This window comes from Chaetodon auriga, chromosome 9 (assembly GCF_051107435.1).
Source record: "Chaetodon auriga isolate fChaAug3 chromosome 9, fChaAug3.hap1, whole genome shotgun sequence".
NCBI lineage: Eukaryota > Metazoa > Chordata > Actinopteri > Chaetodontiformes > Chaetodontidae > Chaetodon > Chaetodon auriga.
The window spans coordinates 712,182-733,239 of NC_135082.1; the positions used below are offsets into that span (position 1 = coordinate 712,182).

The window sequence follows — 21,058 nt, forward strand, 5'->3', positions numbered from 1 at the left end:
CTCATATGCAGATAGTTGGCTCTTCCCTTTTGTGAATGCAGGCATATGCAATGAAGCACAGTAAAATCCGACACTTTCACCTATGTTAAAGCCACGGTCTGCCAGAACAATGTCCCCAGGCAACAAATTCTTCAGCAGACCACTCTCTTCAGTTAATTGCTTGTCACTCACTCTCCCTCCCCAAGCACGAGAGATGTATGTGACATATCCTTGAGGTGCAATGCCAATGAGAAATTTGACAGTGTTGTGGTGTTTATAATTGGACCAGGTATGTGCTCTTGCCAGTAAATTAGAAGGCCTTCCTATGAACACTTCGAAACAGTCCACAATTACTACAACCTTGCATCCAAATGCTTGCCTAAATGACATTGGCATGGTAGCTTGCAACACCTCTCGCTCCAGCCACTCTATTAGAAACTCTGTTCTCCCATGAAGTATGTCAATCATTTTGTGCCAAATCCGAGAAGCAGTGGAACATGAAATCTTGAATCTGAAAGCCAAATCTTGCAGTGGAAGATTAAGTCTCAACCGAATTAAGACCAAAATGAGCTGTTCAAATTTGGAAAGTGCAGACAGACCACTAGAGGTGATGTATGGCTCACATAATCTAAACACTTGCATTAAAACTAAGACATTGGGCAATCCTGTGTAAAATTTTGTCTTTTCATTGTTCTGAAAAGCCTCTGGATTAAATTCTGCATCCAGTGCTTTTTTCCTGAGGTAAGTCAGCTCCTCTGTTGAGTGATTCAGAACATCCTGCATCTTCTGCAGGTCATTCATGGTCAGGTCAGTCTGGCATCCTACATCTACATAGAATATATTTGGCAAAGGGGATGAGAGGAAGAAAGATAGGTTAGTTGTGTAATTTACCAATTGTATTCATCAAAGTGGTGGTAATAATTTAGGATAAATTCTGAGATAAACAAATACATGGGTATAGTATACATATTTATCAAAATAGTTAATTTAACATGGCTACATGAAAGCTCTACGCATTATATTTCATTTACCTTGTAAGTGTTCTGATTCTGGGCTCTGTGTGCCCTCATTGAGGTCCAGCAATGCCTCTGTGGTGTCGGTGCAGGTCTCTTCTGTGTCAGTGTTGGTCTCATCAGCTTTTCTGGCCCTCAATCTTTCCTCACGTTGACGTGATGCCTCTGTCACTGGTTTATCTCTCTGGTAGCCAAGATGAAGCGTAGGAGACCAGTCTGGAGAGTTTATATCTGTGGCAGCACTTGGGCAGCCTAAATAAAATAAATGTGATTAACACCCTATACTGAGAGTAAAGAGGGATCACTGTAGTTTACATCATGTTGTTACAGTCTATGACAAAATTTCCAATCCATTTTCATATTAAGTTAAAAATAGGGCCATCTCAATCAGAAATCTGACAATATTTGTTATTGTTAGATGACTCTGTCCAGACTTCTAATACTGTATTATACATAAACAGATAACAGAACAACTATGAAGCAATCAATCATTTCTCTACATTCTGTAATTCTGATGGCTTTTTGTAAATGAACGAATGCTGAAGTATAGCAATTCATCAGATCAAGGACGTCAGTTTGAGAACCGCTGGCCGTGACAGCTAACGTTAGCTAGCAATGCTAAAAACAAAGATGTAGGAGATACTGCAGAACAAACACGGCAGGGTAATCACAGATGTAACGTTAGCTGTGTTTCTAATAATATTATAGTACCCTGCTCTGTATTTTTGACAGTTTTAGCCAGCTATGTAAGTAGTTTAATTACTGTAGCCTTACCTTTCACGAAGTGGTCACTGCAGACACGGGCGTTGATCGACTCTGCTCCCCCTGACTTCAGACAGAGGTTTTTTTAACCAGGTCTGCCGCCGTTTTTCGGTTAGTTTTTTAAATTCCTCCCCTTTGTGGGTTACACCTTTCGGAACTCGAAAGTAACTCTTTTGATTTTCCTGGTTTGCCCGGTTTGTACAGCCGTAGACAGCGCAAAACTTGGGCATTTTCCTGTTGTTATCCTGCCGGCAAAACACTTCTTGCCCCCCATCCGCAGTCGTGACGTTCTACGTGACGTCCCCCGCAAACCACCTATTAAGACCAAATCCTGCCAAAACATTACAACTTATTCTGTGAATGGAATATTTCCCAGCACACACTGTGGCATTGTATTGGTTCCAGCACAGATTGGCTCAAGAATGTTGCAATTGCAGATTGGCTGATCCATGGGCTGAGCTTATTTAGCATCCAGATTGTCCATAAGAGGCCAAGGGTTGATGCTGGAACAGTGTCTCGATTCTCTTCGTCCTCCACATTTTTTGGAGATATTGCGTGAAAGTTAGACTGATAGATTTCCTGTGATTAGATCACTGAGCTTGATAACTTCAGTGAATGACACATGGTAAAAGGATTTTATTTATATAGCGCTTTTCTAGTCTTACTGACCACACAAAGTGCTTTTATAGTATGAGCCTGCATTCAAGCATCAGAATCAGAATCAGAATCAGAATGCCTTTATTAGTCCCCCGAAGAAGAAATTCCATTTCAGTTACATCCCGTCCAAGAAACACAAAAAAAACAGTGACACATAACAGGGGAGGACAGGAGCGGGAGAACTGTGGGTCGCACACATGGAGAGCGCCCCGTTTATTTAGATGTGAAAGAGGAAAAACAAGATGGAAGAAGAGGGTAAAAAAAAGCAACTCCCAAACTAGGCTCCTGTAGGGGGGGGCACAGTGTGGGATTAAGAAAAAAACAGCTCGGCACATAAGCAACATAGTAAGACATTACAACAAAATCTCAAGGACTTGCACATGTGGGAAGGGTGGGGGGAGTTGGGGAGGGTAGGTGCCGCAGTACAGACACTGGGGGCGCGTGCACGCAGCCACATTTGAGTGCCTCGCAACTGTGACAAGGGAGGGAGGGGGGTGGGAGCCACGAAGGCGTTGAGTTGGAGGTTGTGTGCGTGTCATATGTGTCTTCGTGTGTGTGTATGTGTAAGCCCGTGTACTTCATCTCCACTCAGTCCAACCCACTGTCTCTGCCGTCTGATAACTGATGACGAAAACACAGCCATAGCCGTGGAGACGACCTCGGAGAGTCCTGATCCAGAAACAAAGTTCACAGGAGTAGGGGGGTGATGGGGGAGGAGATGGGGCCGGAGCATCTTGTCTGCAAAACATCCAGGAGAGTGGGGAGACACCGGCCTTGGGAAGGCCAGCTATCTCAGGGAGCCAATAAAGATAACAATTGTTTTGGGGCAGGCCGACACTACAAATTTTCCGTCTGCCTTTGAGTCTCTCTGTGTCTCCCAGTGTCTTTGTTCAAATATATCTAAATTCGGTGGCCAATTTCACTCAAGCCGAGCTGAAAACTTCTCCAAGTTGGCATCCGTCCTGCGAAAGAGTTCAGGGATCACATCCAGCCTGTGACCTTGATCAAGAATCGCATCCAGCTTGCGATTTTGATCAAGAATCGCATCCAGCTTGCGACCAAGCTCACACATCACTTGAGTCTGAGTGTTTACAGCCCTGCTCATTCCCTCAATCAAGACTGGCAGCATCTCGATTGCCAAAAGTGCTGCCAACATCTTCCGAACTTTGCAATAGATCAGGAAACTGCCAACTCCAGACAGCAGAAAGCCTGTTATCATAAATCCAATTATGAAGACGTCTTCAACATCCTCAACGGAAAGGATCGACAGGCACACGATCCTCCACTTCTCCCAGGAGTCCATCCTGTATCCGGCTGCAGAAGTTCCGTCAGGGCAGGCGGGCTCTCCTTTACCCAGTCTCTTAGTTGGGGAAATATGGTCAATTGCGTTGAGAGACCAGCTGACCAAATCCATGATTTGAGGCTTCGGAAAGAAATGCAGAGAGAGGCTCCAATAGATCAGACAAAGACAGCACAAGACAAAGAGCAGCAGCAGGGCAGATAAGGGCAGGGCAGGAGCAACAGAAAAAGCGTCCGCCTTTGTTGAGAGCCAGAAGAAAAAGTGAGAGCCAGAAGAACACACACACACATTCATACAGTGTTGCCACCTGCTTGTCAAAAGCAATAACCATTCATTCGCACACTGACTGCACAGCATTGGGAACAATTTGGGATTCAGTATCTTGTCCAAGGATGCTTCAACATGTGGACTACAGGGGCCAGGGATTGAAAGGTGGATCTGACAGGTGGAAAAACGCTCCCAAACTACAGCTGCTCAGGACTCTGTGGAAGTCTACTATTAGCTTTGGTTAGGGCTTTGTTTGTAGACTGTTTGTGATTAGACTACCTTCACGTGTGTTACCTTACTACTGGCTGCCAGCTGTAGCACTCCAGTGCCTTTGTGTATATTGTAAATAGCCATCACTTCATATATTATCTATTATAGCATGAACCGTAGGTGTAAATTGCAATTTTTGTTCTAAGATTTTTCCTGTTTTTGTTTAGCCCAGGGAGTTAGGCCCAGTGAATATATTTTTGCTTGCTTTCTTTTATTCCGGGTTTTAGAGGATCTTAATCACTGGTTTTCATCCTACTTGGCCAATCAAATTGATTCTGATACCTTTCATGGAGTGTTACGAACACACCACCTGCACACAACCAGATTCTATATTCTTCTCCTCCTGGGTTATATTCTCTCCAAGGCTTTTTCCTGTCTAATAACTTGGTCCTGAAGTTCAGTAAAAAGGCTGAACACAGTCAGGCTGATAGGTATCCTTGTTGTAAAACTAGAGGGTTACACACACTGTGTTGAGCGACTATCCAAAGGATCAAAAAATATATAGTCACAGAGAGGCTAAGTAAGGCAAAAACTTTTACCTGCCGGACGCGCTGGTTGTTGATAAGTCGTGGCTCCAAAAGTGTGTTACGTTTTTAGGCTATTTTTATTGCAGATCAAACACAAACAATGGGACGATTTCATAATCTTGAACATTTCCATGCATCTTGTGTGAGTATCAAAAGGCAATATCAAAGTAAGGCGAAGCAAAGCAAAGCAAAGCAAAGCAGTCAGCAAAGTAGGACGTTCCCCCCTCACCCTCTCAGTTCATTCAAAAGAAAAAAAAACCCCGCCAGGTGAAGAACAGCTGATATTACTGCTGCTGATGTACCACCCACTCCACATGATGCATATCCCCATATGTGACTAATAATAAATTCATAAAGGCATGCGCCCAAGTAAATACCACAAAAACTACAAATGACATTAACTAATACCTACATACCGGCCCCTTAATTATTACAATTACCACAGTAATAATTACAAATACATAACACACATAAAACTCATGCAATTTCTTGGGCCCTTTACACCTTTGTGGTTTTTTTTTCCTTTTATTTTTGTTTTTAGAAAAGAGTCCATAGTCCATCATGTATAAAGTTCATGATAAATCTTGATATTAATGCAGCTGTATTCTAATGTTAACTTAGAGCTATTCTTACTAGCTAGGGTCCTTACGTGCTTGCTAATAATGTATTTAATGAGTAATAACTTATCTGAAGAATGCATCAGTTTTGCACAAATTTGTGCAGGGGTGTGCAGTGACAAGTTTCCCATGAGATAAAATTACCACTTAGGTGACAGCAGTCTCACAATTTTGACGCGTATCCACCATCCACAATATGAAACAACTTTCAGTACTCACGGATCCGTTCTTAGCATTCCTTTATTTTCATATTTGTTCCACAATTCCCATTGTTAATGCAGATCCATGATCCAAAGGTCCAAAGGCATAATTCATGATCAAACAATTAAACGGTCAAAAAACATTTACCATGACGCTCTTCTTCACCTTCAAGGAACAAAAGGACCACCCATACCACCTGTGCACCCGGCCATATATAATCAGATACTCCACCGATAACCAAATATTACTAAGATAAATTCAAACTAAGAGACAAAATAAATAATTTTCTTTCCTTAATATTCATAACATAATGCAATTCATAATTTACTGTCAAATTAAATGAAACTCAATTTCACCATAAAACTGAACTAATAAAGACCATTATAAAATGGCTTCTACAAATCCAGCCCCTAAGGCAGGAAGTCTTATAATTAACTCAAAAACTCTTCAACTGCATGCACTGCAATACCAAAATACATTTTCACAATTAAATAATGTACATTACTTCATTAGTTTTGGATTACATCTTATTTACAGTCCTTTCATTTGTATTTTTCTTTTCATTTTGAGAGTCAGGGAGCCATCTTCATCCCTTGGTTTTGCAGTCTTGGGACTCATAAATGAGGCAAAGCTTGTTGACAGGTCTTTCTCGGGTGCTTGATTTTGTTTTCACCAATACCCGACGAACAAGACCTTTGGAATCCATCTTTGTCTGTACTACTCTCCCAAGCAGCCAGGAATTTCTTGGTGCATTCTCATCCAAAATCATGTCTCCAAGTTGAAGATTTTCCTTGATCTTGTTCCACTTCTGGCGCTCCTGCAGGTTTGGAAGGTACTCCTTTATACACCTTTTCCAAAATAAATCTGCCATGGACTGAGTTTGTGTAGCAATCATCTTTACTGAACAGCCCAGGCGGAAGCAATGGCTTTTTCGTAAGCAACAACAGATGGTTTGGTGGTAATGCTTCAAGGTCGTTGGGGTCGTTAGAGGATGCTGTTATTGGTCTGTCATTGATTATAGCTTCAACCTCACAGAGAAGGGTTTGCAGACACTCATCATCTATTGTTTGTTCATGAAGCACCGATTTCAAAACCCTCTTTACCATCCTTACTTGCCTCTCCCATATACTACCAAAGTGTGGTCCAGCAGGTGGATTGGAAATCTATTGGATCTCTCTTTCTGCTAGAATGTTTTGTATTTTGGTTTGATCCATTACCTGTAAAGAAGCTCTTCATTCTCTTTCAGCTCCGACTAAGTTTGTGCCATTGTCGGATCTGATAAGAGTCACTTGTCCTCTTCTACACATGAAGCGTTGGATGGCATTTATACAGGAATCTGTGTCCAGTGTGTGTGAGACTTCAATGTGCAGAGCACGTGTTGTTAGACAAGCAAACAACACACCATATCTTTTGATGATACTGCGACCTCTTTTGACCTCTACCTCAGTAAAGGGGGGTTTGTCAGGGAGCAGTCTGTCCACTGGCAGGTCTGCCATTTTCTGATCTTGAGCTTTTGCATGATGTTTTCTGCACACGACACAACGAGACAGAACTTTTCTCACTGCTTCATTAGCTGAGGGAATCCAATATCACTGACGAAGACGAGACAGCATGAAATTTCTGCCAGAATACCAAGTCTTTTCATGTATGTCTTTTGACAGCAGGTTCGTGGCATGAACATCCTTTGGAAGAATTATTGGATGTTTTGATTCCTCTGGCATAGCAGATCTATTTAATCGTCCACCAACTCTCAATATTCCATCTTGAAGATATGGGTCAAGCCTGTGGATTGGACTTTTCCTCTTTGGCATCTGTTTTCCTCTTTCTAAAGCTGAAATATCAGCTTGGAAACTGTAACGCTGGCAGTACTGAACAACCTCCATTTCTACTTTGTTCAACTCTTCCACAGTCAGAGGTCCTTGGTGTGATGAAGCCTTAATATCAGCTCCTTTTCTTGTGTTGTTTCTGGACATCAGGTGACCTCTGAACCTGAGAATCCAGGCTATGGCTCTCTTTAGACGCCACCAGCTGGAATGGTGACTTTTTTTTCCCACTGGAGACACATCCTCTGTAAGTGTTGAATGAACCATTATTGTTTTCCTTACTTCTTGATCATCCTCAGAGAGCTCCATACATTCATGTTTATCCATCATCTTTCTGTTTGCATCCTTTAAGAATGATGGCCCCTCAGTCCAAGTCTGATTGGCTAAAAACTGCTCCACTGTGAGTCCACGTGAAGCACAATCAGCTGGATTTTGAGAAGTATCCACATGATTCCACTGCTCCACATTTGTAGCCGCTTTGATGATTGCGATCCTGTTTGCAACAAAAGTCTTCAGCCGCAGAGCTTCATTTGCTATATTATTTTAGCACGGCTGTGCTATCTGTCCAAAATGCTGAGGCCTGAAGATCAATCTGAAGCTCCTCATCAACTTGTCCAAGTTTACAGCCATCACTGCTGCAGCAAGCTCCATACGAGGGATTGTTGTTTGTTTTAATGGAGCGACTCTGGCTTTTCCCATCATAAACGCGCAGTGACCATGGCCTTTATCATTTGTCAGTTTTAGATACGACACTGTCCCATAACCACTCTCACTGGCATCTGAAAAGTGGTTGACCTGAGCTTCAATTATTTTCCCAAATCCAGTTGGCTTAATGCACCTAGTCATTTGGAAGTTGGATACTTGAGGCAGCTGATTTATCCAAAAAGACCACTCCTGCTCAATATATTGTTGGGGAATTTCCTCATCCCAGGAAATCTTTTCTTTGCACAGTCTCTGAAGAATAATCTTGGCGGGCAGCACAACAGGAGCAAGAAATCCAAGAGGATCATATATGGCACTTACAACGGAGAGAACTTTTCTTCTTGTTGCTGGCTCTTCCTTCATGATGACTGAATTTGAATGAATCAGTGTTTTCGCACCATAGCACACCAAGTGCCCTTTCTATGGGAAGAGCATCATTCACAAGATCCAAATCCTTGACTTCCTTAGCTCTTTCATTTTCAGGCACAGATTTCAAGAGTGTGCGGCTGTTGCTTGTCCATTTTGATAACTTGAATCCTCCTGATGCACACAGTTGTGAGGTCTTTTCTTAGAATGACAGCTTCCTTCTCATTGCTCACTGCTTTTAAGCAATCGTCCACATAAAAGTTCTTCAGCACAGTTTCCACAGCTTGAGGTGCAGGTGCTGTTGTCTTCTGCAGTTCTGCATAGGGCAAAGTTTGCGCAGCTGGCAGAAGAAGTAGCTCCAAACAGATGGACAACCATTTTATACACAGACAGTTCTTGAGTCAGATCTTCTTCTGGCCACCAAAGAAAACGCAGAAGATCTGTGTCCTCTTCTGGAACTTGTACTTGATGGTACATGGCCTCAATGTCAGCCATCATTGCCACATTCTCCTGTCTGAGGCGTGTCAGAACTCCTATAAGCATGTTAGTTAGGTCTGGGCCCTGAAGCAGCTGTTGGTTGAGAGATACTCCCTGATAACTCGCAACACAATCAAACACAACACGTAGTTTCTTCTTCTTTGGATGGTACACTCCATGATGTGGAATGTACCATACTTTCCCATCTTGCCTCTTCAATTGTGTTTCTGGCACTTTGACAGCATAACCTTTGTTCAGCATGTCTGTGATGAAAGCAGAATATTCTGTATGGAAGTCATGATTCCTGCTGAGCCTTTTCTTAAGAGTGAGTGTACGTTGAACTGCTACATCCCTGTTGTTTGGCATCCTGATTCTTGGGTCCCTTGTTGGCAGCTTGATACAGTAATGTCCCTCTTTATGTTGCACTGAATTTGACACAGAATCCATGAATTTTCTGTCTTCTATTGACATCTCCACATTTTCATTACAGTGACATTCTGGAAAGTCCACCTCATATTGTTGCATAAGCATCCTTTCTACGGTGTCGACCAATGTTCAATTTACTGTAATGGACCTTTTCTAATCATCCTCTTGTCCTCTGATTGGTCTGTTGACCAATCCAAGAATAGTTTTGACAGCATATGGTCCATTCTTTCTGCTATGAATTACTTTCCAAGGCTCAAAAACTTCTGGAACATCATTACCAACAAGTAGACCAACATCAGCATCAATATGTGGAAGTTTCACTTCTTCAAGATAGGGACATTTCTTTATATCTTCCGGAACAGGGATATTTTCCTTTCCGATTGGAATGCTCCTCTGAGTAAAAACCTTTGAGAGAGCGACATATTTATCCTCATTAATTCCACAGACTTCCAGGTTTCTGACAAGACATCCTTTTACTCTTTTGGTTGCATTCATTGTGCTTAAAACGATCTCTGTTTCCTTGCCATGGAGGTTCAGCTGTTTTGCTAATGCATCAGTACAGAAGGTCCCTGAACTCCCAGGGTCTAAAAAAGCGTATGTTTCCACAATCTTGGTTCCCCTTTTCAATTTGACATAAACTGGAAGAATAGACAAAATGCAATTGTCTCCAGCCCCATTATAGGGAGCTGCTACATGATTTGAGCTCACAAGTGCACTCAAAGTTGTCTGCTGACATCTGTTGCTTTCTGTTTGACAACCAATGTGTGTTTGTTTTGAAACATTCTCATTTTTGTAGATGTGCAGCAAACATGGGTGTTTCTGAAGGCACACCTGGCAGGTCATTCTCCTTTTGCAATCTTTGCTTAAATGTCCCTTCAATAAACAACACCTCTTTGTGAGGTTTTTCTGCAATTTGGTGACATTCAGCCATTGTGTGGTTCTTCCTGCAGTACATACATGGCCTGGTGAGGGCAGTGCTGTTGGACAAAATGTGTGTGTTGGCTTTAATCACATTTTCATTTTCAAACTCTTTACAAAAGGATGCATTTGTGGCAAAACTACTTCGTCCTGGCTTATCCCCTTTTGTCATTTTTCCCACAACAGGCATTTTTCTGTCCTTCCTCTCAACTGTTTGCAGGTCTCCAAAGAGGGGGTCATTCATGATTTTTGCCTCTCGGTCCACAAAGATGACAAGATCCACAAACTTCACTCTGCTTCCTTTCCTTTCCTTGATGTCAAAGGCCAAGGATCTCCATTTTTCTCTCATCTTGTAAGGCAGTTTTGAGATTTCAATCCTCATGTTGGCTGGATTGTTCAACTCATCCACATAATCTATATCCTCCAAAACATTGTGTCAGTTCACAAGAAAGAGTGAAAAACTGTGAAGAAATTCAGCGTCTTCTGATTTAACTTGTGGCCACTTGAAAAGCTTCTCCATTAAGGCTGTTGCAATTTTAAGAGGGTTTCCATAGTGGTCCTCCAGTAGGTGCACTGCTGCTACATAGCCACGGGAAGAAGGCATGTGTTGACAACTTTTTACTAAATCATGTGGCTCACCTCTTGTGTATTGCTCCAAGAAGAAAAGTTTATCAGCATTATTGACCGTTTTTGAGACCACAACATGTTCAAAGGCTTTCATAAAAGACCTGAAATCAAGTGGATCACCATAAAAGACAGGAACATCTCGCTGAGGTAAGTGAGCAGATTGCTGGTGCCTCACAAGCATTTCTGTTATATCATTTTGTCTTTTCATCACATTATAGAACTCATTGGTGTTATCTGCAGGTTGTCTGAGAACTGTATTGGTCTTTGTGATGGGCTCATGTGGCCTTTGTACCTTTGTTCTGGCTCCAGAAGATGGGAATGAAGGCTGAGTGTGATCAGTATAAACAGGATTATCATCTTGAACATTTGATTTTCCGCATGATTTTACAGTTTCATCAAAATATTCATTCATTGCATTGTTCTTTTCAGGGAAGTCATATTCCTCATAGACCTTTAACTTTGCGTTTGATACTGCTATGGCCATTTGAATATCAAGTTGCCCCATTTCAGCCCTCAGTTGTGTCTCCTTTAATACCAAAGCTTGTTTTTGTTTCAATACAGCAGCTTTTGCCTCCAGTTCTGCTTTAATTGTTTCTTCCTTAAGGCGGGCAGAAGATGCTGTAGACACACCTGAGCATAAACTTAATTTTGATACCATTGATGCACTTTCCCTATCAGACCCTTCATTATCTGCTTCATCATTTAAAGACTTTTCCATTTGGCTTTTGACATTTTTACTCCACACATGAACCTTTTGGATAAACTCCTGAAATCTTGTCAACCTTGGCTGAAACCATGACTCTTGATCAGTGATTCTCTTCTTCATTTAATAAGTTCTGCACAGACTTATTGAGCTCTTTAAATGTTTCCAAGACAGCTTTGAAATCTTTCATTTTTATTTGTATTACCTTATAGTTGGAATCCTTTGTCAAAAGATCTTCAATTTGGTTGGATTTCTGTGTGAGTTGCCTTAGTTTAACTCTCCTCGCATTGATGCCATGACGCAACCTTTCCTCCACACTCTTGTCCGCGAGCGCAACGTGATTAGCACTCTCCTCTGACATCTTTGCATGTACTCCGAAGTTTTCACACAATTAGCCCATAAGTCCACAAAAAGGTCACTAGGTGCTTCCGATGATCAGATGCTAAACACTTCTGTGATCCATTGTTCCGCCGCCATCAAGTCCAATCCATTCATTCAAAGCGATCAGCTGATCCAGGAGCCGCAATCACGGGCTCTCATTCATTCCGAGCAATCACATAAAACAGTCTTTGATCCCGTAGTTTTTGGACTTAAAGTGTAGTGACAATTTTCCCATGAGATAAAATTGCCACTTAGCTGACAGGAGCAGTCTCATAATTTTGACGGATATCCACCGTCCACAATATGAAACAACTTTCAGTACTCACAGATCCGTTCTTAGCGTTCCTTTATTTTCATATTTGTTCCACAATTCCCATTATTAATGTGGATCCATGACAACAAAAGGTCCAAAGGCATAATTCATGATCAAACAATTGAACGGTCAAAAAACATTTACCGTGACGCTCTTCTTCACCTTCAAGGAACAAAAGGACCAACCATACCACCTGTGCGCCCGGCCATATATAATTAGATACTCCACCCATAACCATATATTACTAAGATAAATTCAGACTAAGAGACAAAATAAATAATTTTCTTTATAATAACCATATATTACTAAGATAAATTCAAACTAAGAGACAAAATAAATAATTTTCTTTCCTTAATATTCATAACATAATGCAATTCATAATTTACTGTCTACTTAAATGAAACTCAATTTCACCATAAAACTGAACTAATAAAGACCATTATAAAATGGCTTCTACAGGGTGACCCTAACCATTCATGATCTATGTATTAACTCTATACAGGAATTCAGGCACCCATCTTCTCTGCATGGAAAATCAAAATGAGAATCAGAATCAGAAATCCTGTATTGATCCCTGAGGGAAAATAGTTTTTGTTTGAGGTGCTCCTTAAAAGAATAGAAGAGATAAAGAGATTTACATGTATTTACAAAGATAAGTTATATAACAGTGTAAAAAATAAATAAATGTATGACAGTGGATGTTACACAAATTGAATTATTGCACAGAGTAATTACACTGTTGGTTATTGCACATGATTATTAGTAGTAGTGAACTGCAGTATAGAGTGAAAACAAGAAGAAGAAGAAGAATCGGGGGGAGACATTCCCTTTTATTGTCACACATCATGCACATGCAGGACACTGCACACGAATATGAAATTTGTCTTCCGAATTTCACCCATCCTGGTCGTCCTTCCTCCGCGGCAGACCAGGAGTGGTGGGCAGCCAGACTGGCGCCCGGGGACCCAGCTCATTGTCACCATTGGTCAGGTGGTGATCTTCTTGCATGTTTTTAGTGGGGGTATATTTTACGGAGGATACCCCAGGTGAGCATGGGGAGAACATGCAAACTCCACACAGACTCCTCGAGCAGCAGGCACCGAAGGCATGGTGGAGGACACACCATGCCCGCAGCGAGAATCGAACCCGGGACATTCTTGCTGTGAGGCGACAATGTTTCCACCGTGCCACCACCAAAGTCCAAGGGTCATTCAGAGAGAGGAGTTGTACAGGTTGATGGCCACAGGCAGGAATGATTTCCTGTGGCATTCAGTCGTGCATTTTGGTGGGATGAGTCTCTCACTGAACATATTCCTGTGCCTGACCAGCACATCATGAAGTGGGTGTGAGACCTTGTCCAAGATAGGCCGTAGCTTAGTCAGCATCCTCCTCTCTGACACCACCATCAGAGAGCGACACTCCATTCCCACAACATCACTGGCCTTGCGGATCAGTTTGTTGAGTCTGTTGGCGTCCGCCATCCTCAGCCTGCTGCCCCAGCACGCGGCAGCATAGAGAATAGCACTAGCTACCACAGACTCAAAGAAAATCCTGAGCATAGTCCGACAGATGTTGAAGGACCTCACTCGCCTCAGAAAATAGAGCCGACTCTGGCCCTTCCTGTAGAGAGCGTCAGTGTTCTTTGCCCAGTCCAATTTATTGTCAGTATGTACCCCCAGGTACTTGTAATCCTCCACAATGTCTACACTGACCCCCTGGATAGAAACAGGGGTCACCAGTGTCTTGGTTCTCCTCAGGTCCACTACCAGTTCCTTAGACTTTGCCACGTTTAGTTGCAGATGATTCTGCTCACACCATGTGACAAAGTTGTCCACAGCAGCCCTGTACTTATCCTCATCACCCTTTCTGATACATCCAACTATTGCAGAGTCATCAGAAAACTTCTGAAGATGGCAGGTCTCTGTGCAGTAGTTGAAGTCCATGGTGTAGAGGGTGAAGAGGAATGGAGAGAGGACAGTCCCCTGTGGGGCCCCAGTGTTGCTGACCACTCTGTCTGACACACAGTGTTGTACTGTGGTCTGCCAGTAAGGTAGTCCACAATCCAGGCACTAGGGGGGCATCCACCTGCATTGCTGTCAGCTTGTCACCCAGTAGAGCTGGACGAATGGTGTTAAATGCACTGGAGAAGTCAAAAAACATAACCCTCACAGTGCTCGCCGGCTGTGAGGGTTAGGAAAACAATCCCTCCTCCCACACATGATCATGTTTTCATTTGGAGTGTGAACTGAGATTTGGAGTGTGAACTGAGAGAGGCTTATTCATAGAAGAGCTTATGCTCATTGCTTATGTGTTTGTGAGACAGAGAGAGCGAGCCAAGGAGGAGGTGAGTCAATCAATGTGCCGTCCGCAGCTCTACAATGAAGCCAGATTTTACTCATTTTAAATAGTAAAAAAACAGAAAATGAATATGTGACAGTCATTGTTGATATTGTGGCGAGCCATCATAAACGTATCCATCTAAAGGAAACACTGGATTTATTCTTTAATTTTTCAATTATACGTATAATGTGTAATTTCTGTCACTACGGGTCTCCCAATCAAAACAATGAAAGCACAAGACATAGGTTGAAGATGTCATGAAGTAGAGTAGGATCATGGGAGTCGTCTTCATTGATTAATAACCACAATTGCTGATGAAAATCTAGCTGAAGAGATTCAAGTGATTCATGTTCATGGATGAGGAAACGCTTTTAAGTTTTATTCACGTTTTGGTTAGTAACATTCACTGACTTCCTTCCTCACTCTCCGCAGGACCATCTGGTGTTTCCTGTGTTCCCATCACAGGTGACCAAATGAAATGCACTGCTACCTTGAACAGAATTTCACATTTTTCTGGGTTTTAACATTGCTGGTTAAATTTAGGATAATGTAAGTACATAGCCCAACAACATATATAACATAGGTCTAGTCCTTTTTGGATATTATTATTATTAGTAGTAGTAGTAGTAGTAGTAGTAGTAGTAGTGTTACCATTATTTAAAAATATATGTATTTATGTGTAGAATTTTACTTTCACAGTTTAATAAACATTGGCTCTGGAGGAGACCCCAGGCCAGACCTAGACATTCTGATGGGACTACATTTCCCAGCTGCACAAGGACCACTGGGAGACCCTCCAGAAAGAGTTGGAAGAGGCTGCTCAGTATCCACCCTTCTTATGTTCTGTACATGATGACATGCTTTTCAACACTCCTATTATATCTAGCCATATTCTGTTGTGTTCTATTTTACATACCTCTTGAGGTCTTCGGGCTTCCCCCATCCCCCAATGAAGAGTTTGGTGAGGAGCAGCCTTCTGTAAAATACATCCAGTCTGCTCACACCCATGGACCAGCACCAGGCATCTACACAGAGAGAGACACTTCATTCAGAACGTGCAGAAAATACTTTCTAAAGCATAATGTAGCATTACAGCTGAAAGAAGCCAGACTCCCACATGGCCTTGTATGAAAAGCATACACTACCTACCAGCATAAAATCTGCGGCAAACAAGTGGCTAACAAAGAACACTGAGCAACAAGCAGCTGCAAAGGTACTTTCGTCAGAGTCAGTAGGCCCGACCATAACTTAAAAAGAAAACAAATATTGAATTTATTCGGTGGCCAGAAACCCCACCCATTTTTTAGTTTTCATCATTTCATGTAAGTTTGAACAGAGACATGATGTATGCTGTCAGACTGTGTAACTCCAGTGCCATGTAGTGAAGCACTGTTATGATGCTTTCTCAATCCCACATCATAAATCCAATTTGTTCTGCACTACTGTTATCAATGCTCATGTATTCTCACATTATCCATTTCATCTGCTGCAATTTCTAAGTTGTTTGTATCTCTCAGCTGTGCAATAACACAACTTATCGTCCATACTGGGAACAGTAATTTTAGAAAATTTATATATTGTACATATACATAGTCCTAGTATTTCCCAAGTGCAACAGTATTTCTCAAGTGCAATACAAAACACGTCATTAGTTAGTTTTCTCATAAGAATATTACCAACAGTACTGCTTCATGGCAGCAGGATTTTTATGGCATTTAGTATTTTTTTATAATCTGTACAAATGTACATATACATAGTTGTTTTTCTATTCTGTACCCTGTATACTTTTTTATTTTCTTCATTCTGATTTTGTATATGCCACTGTGCTTGCTCTTTGTAATACCTGCTGGCTGCAACGACTAAATTTCCCCGGTGTGGGATCAATAAAGCCTTATCTTTTGTAGTCCAGACACTTTTTGAATTGCTTGAATCTGTGTATGTGCATAATGCGTGTTCCTTGTGATGTTACAAGGTTTTCTGAGATTTAGATGCCACGAAATGCACACAATGCCATGTTAAACATCCCTAATCCACAAGATTTTGGGTATTGAATTTTATAGTACAATATAATACAGCTATTGCAGTCCTACATTTCACTCTTACTGCACAACATACTAAAGTGATTACAAAAATACCATTTCAGTATCTGTCAGAGATACCAGAATGTGAGGATGACCACTCTCTCCCTCCAAATTCACTATTTTCATCAAACCATTAGCTACAGCCATTTGACACAATGCCCATGAAAAAAGGAATCCATGCAACCAATGCAAACCATAAGATTAGTCTCTATGTGGATAATATTTTACTGTTTATTCAAAAGTGTCACTCATCACTACAAGACTCAATTAAACTTATTGAAGCATATTCCAAAAGTTCTGACTACTCCATCAACTGGAATAAATTTTCCATCCTTTTGTTATATAGTAACAGCTGGGATGATTTAAGCATATATTTCCTAAAACAAATCGTCCATCCTCTAATCTGGAACATATGTGTAACTCTTGCCCGCCTACACTGGTAATGCCACCCCTGCATCTCTTAGAGTTTCATCAGTTCAGCACTTTTACCTGACAATGGAACAAATGACAAAGATTTTTGCTAGGTATGCCCCCTAAAATTCAGTTCTGAATTGAACACTGTTCTAAATAAGGTTGTATTTGTAAGGTCAGATCTTTTATTGGTATTTGAAACCAGCCAGAGAGCTGGGCAGAGCGGAAGAGTCATATTCTCAGTTGTATTGTCATTACCTAATGCCATCTTCAACAGATGCATGTTTGCTTGCTGGTTAGCCAGTTGAATTTGATATTAGCATGTTCCATGGCTAATGCGGCTAGTAACATCTATTGTATACCCAAACCACTATTGGCCAAAGGGGACTATTTTAAAATAATAATCTAACCTTGAAAATGAAACTGAAACTTAATTAAAAATGGAATCCCCATTAATGAGGTAAAATTGCATCTACAATACTGGCATGGATGGAGAAGGGCGGGCAGACAGGAGGACAGGAGCACCTCATGGTGCAGGTGTAAAGTGCTGTATGGAGAAACAACCCCTGGGGCAGGAGGAGTGGGAGTTATGACCAGGGGAGGGATCAGTGGTGGTGAGCTGTGGGACCCGTGAGATGGCAGGGGAGTTGGAGGAGGCCAGGATTCCCCAGCCAGAGGGGTGAAACTGATTTCCAGCTGTATGTTAGAGTTAGGAGGTGTGCGAGAGCCATGGATTATAGATGAGGTGTATACAGTGGTATATCCCTGGCAGTCCACTACAACTGTTACTACTATTAGTCATACTTTCATTATTATTACATCCATAGTGCTGTACATATATATTACATACATAAATATATCATATATTTATATATTATGCTAAATATAGTACATTGTAAAAAGTCAATTATTAGAACTGTCACTGTTACTGTGATTACCTTTAAGAGCTACATACAAGGAGTTGAAATGTCTGCAGATTTTTCCTCCACTCAGAAAAAGAATGAACTCTTTCATTAAAAAAAAGAAAAAAAACTTAATTAAAACATTGCTTGGTGTTTTACTAATACCACTTGGCAAGGGGCTGCAAGTCACGGTGTAGCACACATTTGCTGAGCTCATATCTCTGAAAAACTTAAAATCCATATGACCAATGAGTAAAATCCTTCATCCAGTTAAAAGATAGTTAAAAACAAAAAAGTGTACTATAAAGATGTGGCTTAAATCTGGAGCTGCTGTCATAGCAACATAACCCAAACCTGCAAATGCCCAGACTTATTGGCAGTTTTCTAAATCATGGCAAAGCCATTTTAGGCTGAACCATACCACAAAGTACTTTTCAAATGACTTGCTTTGTTAGATTCAAATTGAAATAGTTGGTGTAATTATTAATTATCATTATAAAAATGTGATGTCACGCTCAAATAAGACTTTTATTCTAAATTAGTTTATCTCCTCCACCCTCCTAGACTAACTAATTCTTACGGAAACATGATTGGTGTCTGGAGAATATAGGCAGCTCCTAGAATTATGTCCCATGACTTAGGCCTTCTTAACTCACCCAGGCTTGGTGGTCGTGGAAAAGGTATCACTGTAATTTTTTTTAAAATGCCACAGATATACCCCCATTGTCCATAATATTTAACTAGTTTTGACGTTTTTTTTTTTTTAAAACAGGTGGTACAAATCCCATCCTATATATAAGTATGTATCGTTCAATCAAACAGAGTGCCATCTTCCACACACAACACAGAATGTGCCCTTCTCAAATGGCCTACTGCTCTCTTTAGACAGTAGTAAATGTGACACTTTCATTCTTTAGACTTTCATACAGTTGATCACGATATTTTATTAGGCTGTTTTATTAAACCATCTTAAGCACCAGGTTGGCATTGAGGGTACTGTCCTCAAATGGTTTGCCTCCTATGATCTAAAATTTATATCACAGTATTTTCTTTGTTTACTTTTTATGGTGAAGGTACTGCATTACAAAAACAAAAGGGATAATCTAACACATTATTCTACATCTTTTCACTCTATTAACAATGTAAGGCAACACATCTTAGCAGAGAAAAAAATATTTGGAAAAAAAAGGAATTGTTAATTAGTTACAATTACAGTTAGACAAGGGTTAGAATTAGGCATCTCAACAGAATTTATAATCCAATGTACATTATATAAATACATGTCTATTAAGTACACTTAGATGCAGCAGCCACAGACACCAGTGTTGGGAAAGCAACTCGGAACACATGGGGAGCTAAGATACCAGTTACTCTACATTAAATCAAGTTTCACTACACTGAAGCTACTCCGAGAAAAGTAGCAAGCTAAGATACAGCAACACAGCAAAAGTATTTTACTACATCAAAGTTTTTTGCTTGTTTGTTTGTGTGTTTGTTTTACATTGAACCAACTTCATTTCAAGTCAGCACCATCTAAGAGATCAATAAAACTGTCAGTCAAACAGACAGGCAGGCAAAAATGTGAAGTTCAATTGCTAATTAAATGATGAGTTGTGCTATCTGCTCCACTCACTGCTCCACAATCAATTTGGCAACAAAAACAAACATGTGCTCACCATACTGCCAACAAGGCCACATCCAGAGTGCCTGTATGTTCATGTCTCTGCATTTGTGTGTCGGTGACAGAGACCGTGCGCATGTGCACTGTGCTTTCATGCTTGCATGTTGTTTTCAGAACTAACTTACTATGCAGAAAATAATAAAAACAAAGAAAAACCTTTGAATGAGAAGGTGTGTCCAAAATTTTGACTGGGACTGTATGACATTTAATATGACATGAAATAGTAATTTGTCAATTGAAAACTTATTGAATAACTATTATTAATATTAATTACTTACTTTGATGAAAGTTAATGTTTTTCAACTATATTTTAAGAGATCTTAGTAGGGTTTCATTTTCTTAGCAGGCTTATGATCATCACTGAAAAATACCTTGCATGTCCAACAGGGACAACTTCCACCAATCACGCACCAACATCACCTGTAGTCTGACAACATGTACTGGTAATAACCACCTGATCAAGGTGTGGAAACATTGTGGAACAGAATGCACAACAATGTAACAGCAGTAACACTGCAGATACACACATAAAGAGGTTTGTGAATTCGTCTACTGCCCCAATGCATGTTGGGAACCTACCTTACGTAACTGCCGTCACATGACCACTTAGCCAATCGTAATAATACTGATCAGAGTTTGAACTCTTTCTTGTATTTTAAAATAGGATTGCACTGTAATCCAAAATCAGTACATGCTGGATTAACACATCAATCTTCAAAGTGCTTCAAAGAACCACATTTCCTGGGTGAGAATAAATCCGGTTATTTAAACTGATAACAGCATGTTAGCTTAAATTAGTTAGTTAAATCACATCTGAAGGACAGGGCCCCACTGTCCGAAGTCCAATTTAGCTGGTTAGCTAATTTAGCCTTGATCATTTATTACGGATGCTTTCAGACGACGTAACAGACTATTCACAGAAACAGTAACGTTACACTACCTCAGAGTGTACACGCCGTTTGTTATCCTTGTTATGGATTTCTTCGCACAGCTAGCTAACAGCTAACGTCCTCCGAGGACGAGCGATTGTACCGTTCGTCAATTTACTGATAGACGCCCTCTAAACTATAAAATCGTGTGAATGTACTTCCGGTCAAAACATTCAAAATAAACCTATATCAAACGGATCTACTCATATCGTTATTTACTTTCAATCATGGCTTATTGGTCATGTCAACATTAGAAATATTTGTCACAATAAGAGCAATAAAGTTGTAAATAGAAACGTAGCTGAATAAAACTCAGCTTTTATGAGCAGTTTATGAATCTGAATTAGCTGGTGTTCTTCCTGTTATTTCAGTACACCAGCATAGA

At 40.7% G+C, this 21,058-nt stretch overlaps 1 protein-coding gene across 3 annotated transcripts in view; it reads right to left on the bottom strand.

Moving 5' to 3' along the window:
* The window catches only part of abhd18 (abhydrolase domain containing 18), a 70,556-nt gene extending 49,742 nt beyond the window's left edge, over nt 1-20,814 (bottom strand). For all 3 annotated transcript variants that reach the window (XM_076738794.1, XM_076738795.1, XM_076738793.1), the window contains exons 1-2: nt 20,685-20,814; nt 15,586-15,694 (exon numbers count right to left, since the gene is read on the bottom strand). In XM_076738794.1, coding sequence (XP_076594909.1) covers nt 15,586-15,677 — 92 coding nt within the window. In that variant the 5' untranslated portion in view covers nt 15,678-15,694; nt 20,685-20,814. The remainder of the gene's footprint in view (nt 1-15,585; nt 15,695-20,684) is intronic.
* Nucleotides 20,815-21,058: the final 244 nt, after the last annotated feature.